The sequence below is a fragment of the Idiotropiscis lumnitzeri genome, chromosome 12, assembly GCF_059441095.1.
Source record: "Idiotropiscis lumnitzeri isolate Australia: NSW breed Sydney's pygmy pipehorse chromosome 12, RoL_Ilum_1.0, whole genome shotgun sequence".
Classification (NCBI taxonomy): domain Eukaryota; kingdom Metazoa; phylum Chordata; class Actinopteri; order Syngnathiformes; family Syngnathidae; genus Idiotropiscis; species Idiotropiscis lumnitzeri.
Window position 1 is genome coordinate 10,700,027 of NC_142402.1, and position 6,929 is coordinate 10,706,955.

Consider the following 6,929-nt stretch of genomic DNA (forward strand, 5'->3'; position numbering starts at 1 on the left):
AAGTTTGGAGATAGCAAACACTCAATAAAAAAAAATCAATAACGGTGTCACAACGGAAGAAAAGGCTGCTATTTATGGCCCAAGTTGAGGTATCAAACACTGATCTAAATACACCAAGCGTGAGCATTCAATGTAAGCCTCCGCATGGAGTCTTTCATGCTTGTTTTAAGAGTTTTCGTGATGCCAGTGTGTGTTCGACCACACACTCTGCGGCACAATTTGTGGGGACTACAGATGTGATGGCTTTTGTTCGAGCAGCACATGTTTTAGGCATTTTGCTGATCCTGCTTGTTGACATTAAAAAACACCAGACATTGTGTCACCACAAAGGGGGACTACAAGTGTAATTTTCCAACATAGCCAATTAATTAGCCATGTTCAGGCCGCTTTTTAAAGTACCACAGTCACCTATCGTTGTGTGTTGAACACAAACCTCGCTCACCCAGCCTGATCAGAGGATGTGTCACAACATAGGAGTGATGGGATTGATGAATCCATGCATCGAGGAGAATCGCGTGGCTAAATCAATCAGATAGTGTTTTGTGGAAAGAGCAACAACAACCTGCAGCATATGATTCTAAACGGGCTGCAGAAGATATCGGAACATTCCATAACACTCCCCCCTCTCCCTTTTGACACACTCTTTAAACATTTTAACATAGTGTGATCTCTGTCCTGAGGCGGACACATCAAAACACGCAGACCTAATTGCATCCTTTTATTTATTTTATTATGAGACTTCATTCATATCCGGGGAGTCCTGAAGCATCCAAATATGGCAGAATAATATTTTTTTTCAAGATACAACTCGTCATCTGACCTATATTGTTATTTGTTTTGGCTTGTGAGACATTTCAAGCGGTTTATTGCTATTCCCACTTGACGTTTACGGTCAAACTAAGTATAAAACGTGAAGAATTTACACCTTGTGTATTTAAATCAAGTCATTCATTTTGCTACCTGAATGCTAAGTCAAAATATCATCTATGTTACGGTGTTATAACACTTTACTCAATGGGTTGAACACAAATAGGGCAGCAACACATGCAGACAAACAATACGACAATACTCACAGTCCTCTCCAAAGCATCACTAATATAAGTGCCGCCCTGATGAGCCGCGAGGAGTGGCGGCTTCTGGGGAATTTATATGTTGGTAATGTTTGTGGCAATAATTACTTCTTTTTTTTTTTTTAAATGTGGTTTTCCTCAGATTTTAGTTTATGAGCCAGCCATCAAGACGATTAGTATTTCATGAAAGATGACAGACAACATTCACTTATATTAGCGTGTACATGGACTGGCATCCATGCTAAAGCCCTACTTATTTTCTGAATCGACTATCTATCAATTTCTGAACCTCACTTTCTGGGATAGTTTTGCAGGAGATGAAGCCTGGTTTTATTAGTGCAGCAATCTTGGAAATGGGGCTTGAAAAACGTTTTATTGGCAAATCAGGAAAAGTCATGAATGCATTAGTATTAAAAGACTGCTCCTTACATGTCCAAATTGAAAGTAAACCTTGATTTTCATCGGAAAGACATGCCCTTTGGATCTTCATTTCTGGACGGAACTGAAAATTGACAAAAATGAAGTTAGCCCACTTTTAGTTCTCTGTGGCTCATTTCTTGATTCTTGTGATATTTTGACCAAAGAATGTCATATACATGTTAGCAACACACGAGGCAACTGTTCTAAATTGTTTGTTGTTCATTGAAAAAAATGCACATTTGTTCTCTAATGCAATACACACACAATGTTATTCTTGAAAACATGTTATAATATTCCGTGACGAACTTTAACTTCCAACTGATGCATACCGAAAACTAACAAAAGCTCACATGAATTGAATTTGAAAGGTTTATTCATTCTAATTGCAAGCTTTGTGTCACTGGTTTAGGCTGTAAGCATGAGACCGATGACAAAATAACTGGTTCAGTACATTGCATAAAATAAACCATTTAATCGGTCTCTCATTTGAATTTGTGATATAAATTGATGGTATAGTGTTTCTTTGGTCGTTGGTAGGAAGCAGTGGTTCAGTGCAGACACGTATTTAGGTATACAATTATGCTTTTATATTTGCTTGCACATTTTCAGCTAGTTACTCCTCTCATCGTAACAAAAGCACGACTAAATTTAAAATAAAGGATTATAAGAGCTGGTCATCACTCCAGGGCGCGTCCTTGTCGCAGCCCTGCTGCTTGGTGTCGATCATGCGTATCACGTTGATGTTGTTGTTGGCGAAGGTCTCCTTGGCACTGTCAATGGTTGACAACGGCAGAGTCCGCGTGCGGCTCAGGATCCAGGCGAAGTCCAGGTGGAAGATACGCAAGATGTCCGTACAGGAGTACACCACAGCTGTGTTCACGTAGTCGGTGGACAGGATCCAGTAAGGGGAAAACGGCAGCACTGATGGATGAAAGACACATCTATGAGTACAACAGTGCCTTGAGATGTGAGTTCAGTTTGTTCCTTGACTTTGCTTGTAAACCAAAACAGACATTTTCCAAAGCATACTCCAGTCTCCATTAATTTCATTGTGCTTTTCCTTCTAGTGTGCCTGTCTTGGCCACTGAGAAGCATTATAATACTGCACTGTCATAAAGACACAAACAAAGAAGAATTGTGCTACTTCTACTGCTACTCTAAGTGACTCAGTAACATGCTGTAATATTAATCATTTTTGTAAAGATATAGAATACTGTATATGCCTGTGGATGTTGTGCTATTGTCCGTCTACATGTGTTGCTCCAGCATTTGTGTTAAATTATCCGTTGTTTAAAGAGTTCTATGACTGTGACAACCATTAGCCCGTCAATAGCATTTTCTATTATATGTTAGCATTAAGCTAGCAAGTTATTCTTAGAGGAACATTGTTCGTCCGTTTTCAACTCTCTTTGTATTATGTTTAATTTGACACTTAACTTCAAATGCCATCTCCATGTATAATGGGATGTCTTTATTATACTGTCTCCAGATGGTCAAGGCGCATGCACCAGAAGGAGCAGCACAATGTCCATTGAATAGAAAAAAAATTTAAAACTTTTTCATTCTTTACATTCAATTTTATTGTCATTACTGTGTGTTTCTAATTAAGTATAATATTATAAAGTGCTATTTTCTTTTTAATAAAATGTTCAAAACCCTTTTGGGGGGAAGCAGGCGGGAACAATTTAATAACATTTCCACTCATTTCAGTGGGGAAAGACAACGTGAGAGTGTTTTAAGTGACAAGCGTGGTAACGGAGCAAATCGAAACTTGTATCTCAAGGAAACATTGTGTCTGACCACGACCTATATATTTAAAAAAAAAGGGCTTCACAAGATTCCCTAAATCTCACCGTAAGAGTAGCTTATTCCAAGTTTTGCAGGATTCTTCTGATCTTCAATGACACCGGTTCCTTCGATTTTCCTCAGCTTTCCTTTGCTGTCAACCACAATCCTTGTTAGAGTCCAGGAACTTTCATCATTATAATCATCATCATTTTTTTTTCACTCACAGCACTTCCGAGCTGACTACTCGAATGGACTTGTCGCCTCTGAACGTAAAATTGGTCTCAATGCAGCGGCCCCTCTCGAATTGCGTCGGCAGTCTGGCAATTTCGAACCACCTTCCCATGAACTGTAAAAGGCATATAACAATCACTGTTTTGTTTGTGCGCAGCTGATTGTTGAATAATCACATCAAAGTGGAAAGATGTTTGAATTTGATGCTCTTAGAAGTAAATGACATGAACATGATGTCGACCCTGGTGGTTTCCTTCCTCTTTGGGACATTCCAAAAACAGTACTGGTAATGGGAGGAAGACGTATGGAAAACACTTAATAAATCTAAAGAAATCAAAAGCTGGGGTGGCTCTAATATTACTCATTCTTTGCCAATGATAAAGAATAAATTGCTGTGAGTACAGGTATGCCTGTCTATATGCGTCGTTGCACTGTCAGTATTATGTCAGGGCATTCCGAGAGAGAGAGAGAGAGAGAGAGAGAGGTGATATCTGTTTATTGTATTACCTGTTTGAGGTCGAAGGCGGGTTGGACATCGGGTTCTGGACATGGACCCCAGTGAGGCACCTGAGCTCTGACGAGAGGCACAATGAATGCCACCAGTGCCAAAAACAGCTTCATGGTGAGCTTCACCATTGATACCTGACAGAGAAAAACACACATGTACATTTCGCCATTTAAACCAGATCCTAGTTGTTTTGTGGCACTCTATAGAATTGTGTCGTTGCAACCCCACATAAATTCTCTTCGTGAGCCCAACAACGGCTTTGGCCATTTTATTGTTTTTCTGCTGGGTGTGCCAATGCGTCAGTTTCCACGAGGCAGGGGTTGTCTACTTGTTGCGCACCTGAGTGGCAAAGTCAGAAGAGTATTTTCCCTCATGGAGGCAACACTTTATAATCAAGCCGATTTACACAAGACATTTAGTGTGTGACTCATTTCATGAGGCGGATGCAACACAAGTACTCCCTAAACGTCCACATCAACACGTCGCAGAGGATGTGTCGGTTATTAGTAGCTAACGCTAACCCGCGCTAACACTTTCAAACAAGCTTGGATATAAATATAATTTCCGTGAAGCTCACGTGTCATTTGAAAGTGGTTCTGGATCTTTAGCTTCCAAGTCATGGGGGGAGAAACTGGTTGTAGTCGTGGGTATATGTAAATTAGCTACACTTAGTTATGTCCAAGTACTGGGACCAAAAACTAATTTTGAGTTTCAGTGAGCAAAAATGTCACAATACCATAATTTGCTAAAACCGGTACTTGGAAAAAATGCTCCAAAAGCGCAACAATTCTGTGTCAGACGTCCGTGACGGGGGTCAGGTTTAAATGCTGCCCGTAAAAAATGGCTTGAACACGATAAAGAAAAATCAGAGTTTGGATGTGTACTTTGCCATGTTCTTGTTTAACTTGTTGAAAGCATTATTTTCCTTTTATAAAGGATGATGTGTGCACATTTTTCGTTTTTGTCATCATTTTATTCATCAGGCAATGCACCTTTTTTTTCTATTCTATGAAAGAAAAGGATGACAAGAAATTAAATTCCCCAAATAAGTCAAAAATGTCATTTCAAAATAAATGTCGGCTCGTTTGTGTGCTTAATTCTGAATAAGACCAAACCAAGTTATGAATAGATTAAGAATGACTTCTTACCTCAGAGGTGGTCAGAAGGAAATGTTACTGCAAGTGAGATTTGGTCCACAGTGCACCTCGGCGTCATCAATGGTGCTTTTGTGTTGGGGCCGTGACTTTATTTCCGACTTGAAGTCAACTATTAACAAATTGGAATCATGGGGGACACACCAGGACACATGTTATAAAACAATGATTTTGGCCTCTGCTGTGCCACTCATCCAGATAGTTCTTTAAATTCTGAAGGCTTTTTATGTTTTGTGCTCGAGCTTTTTACATAGCTCAAATGTTATTGCATTGGGAGAAAATCTCTAGAACGAGACTGTTTTTGAAGAATCCTGGAAATGGCAAAAATCTCCTTATAATCTCCTTTTAAAACCAAAATGGCAGACTTCCTTTTTCTTGATCTATTTGTAATGGATGGAAACTCGTTTGTTTTTGTTTTCAAATATACAGTAGCATTTTTATGACACAATGTAGCACTGTATCACTCTCCTAGTTTATCAACCAGAGAGAAGCAAAAAATCCTCAACCTCCGATGATTCTGATGACAACAGCATGTTCCTGAATGTGCCGCCACTCAGATTGAAGGCTTATTTTTGGGATTATTCAACCTAAACAATCAGCTCACAGTCAACAAGACCTAAACAAGATTTGACCAAGACGTAATGCTTCCACTTTAGCAGGATTAGGCTGCAGTGTGAAACGTCCGGATGGCAGATTGTAGCTGTAATTAGAAGAGGACCAAGCAGAAAGAGTGTCTTGTTTGTCAATTTATAGCCATGGAGGTTAAACCTGCCGTGATCCCTTTGCCTCACTGTGACTCTATAATGCTGCCTGCAAACAAGATGGACAGAAATCCCTCATAAAAAGCTTACGTGACCCACAGATTCCTAAATGACCAGTTTAGATGTTTTTAAGTCCTAATGCTTAATTCTAAAGTCCTCTATTGGGCATTTTGGAGCGCAAAATGGCATTAGTGTTTTTTGTAATAGATTGTCATTTATTGATCGATTCTTATTTAATGCCTATTTCCAATTCATTTCGATCTGCAAAAGGGTTCTGTGTGAAAGGCACAGGCTAATAAAAATGGATTCAGTATGGCTCTGATGCGCTAATAAAGGAGAATTTGTGTGAAAGAGGCTCGTGTCTTCATCTATTCCGTGCAGACCGAGCAATTATTGAGGTCTAGTGAGGCGATTTTTAGCATACCTTCATTCACTGGGTTCTGTATGAAAGGCACAGGAAAATGTATGTACTACTGTTTGGACACATTTCAGAAACTTTGTTTTTCTTAAAAAAAAAAAATAGATAATAAATACATACAAAAAAAAGGCAAACGTGGGATTAATTATTATCCTTCTTCACACAGACTTTGTGCAAAATTCACGTAACAGCAGAGTGCCTATTTAGTCATTTGCCTTTTGCCATCATCAGAACCCAGCAAAGAGGGAAAAATTCACACATGCAAATTACTTCACAACCTTTCAATAACACTGCTCAACAGCAAAGTTTAATCAGAGATGGGTTTGTGTGTCCCTAAACATATTTTTGACTCTGATTTAAAAAATGCTTCACTTTTTGTTTTTAAGTTTGACCTAAAAATGCTTGGCAATATAGATTATACCATACTTTGTAATTTATAGTTATGACGTTTTGGAAAAATATTCCACCTGTTGCGGAATCTAACCGTTATAAATATTACTATATATATTATTATAATACTGTATACATTATATCATAGTTATTTTATGATTTGTAATATTATGAATACCTGATGAGCAG

At 38.7% G+C, this 6,929-nt stretch overlaps 1 protein-coding gene across 1 annotated transcript; it reads right to left on the bottom strand.

The window, feature by feature from the left end:
* Positions 1–2,040: 2,040 nt before the first annotated feature.
* Positions 2,041–5,230, bottom strand: apoda.1 (apolipoprotein Da, duplicate 1). Its single transcript, XM_088311402.1, has 5 exons — positions 5,166–5,230; positions 4,017–4,151; positions 3,503–3,624; positions 3,344–3,429; positions 2,041–2,411 (listed from the first exon to the last, which is right to left on the bottom strand). The coding sequence occupies exons 2-5, from the start codon at positions 4,143–4,145 to the stop codon at positions 2,152–2,154; spliced, it is 597 nt and encodes a 198-aa protein (XP_088167528.1). The 5' UTR covers positions 4,146–4,151; positions 5,166–5,230; the 3' UTR covers positions 2,041–2,151.
* Positions 5,231–6,929: the final 1,699 nt, after the last annotated feature.

What these genes read in the sequence shown, in the direction of transcription:
- apoda.1 (XM_088311402.1), bottom strand. Translation starts at nt 4,145, where the DNA reads ATGGTGAAGCTCACCATGAAGCTGTTTTTGGCACTGGTGGCATTCATT. An exon ending in CCGCCTTCGACCTCAAACAG is followed by an intron (nt 3,625 to 4,016) that starts GTAATACAATAA and finishes TGCCTTTTACAG; the next exon opens with TTCATGGGAAGGTGGTTCGA. An exon ending in GTAGTCAGCTCGGAAGTGCT is followed by an intron (nt 3,430 to 3,502) that starts GTGAGTGAAAAA and finishes TGTGGTTGACAG; the next exon opens with CAAAGGAAAGCTGAGGAAAA.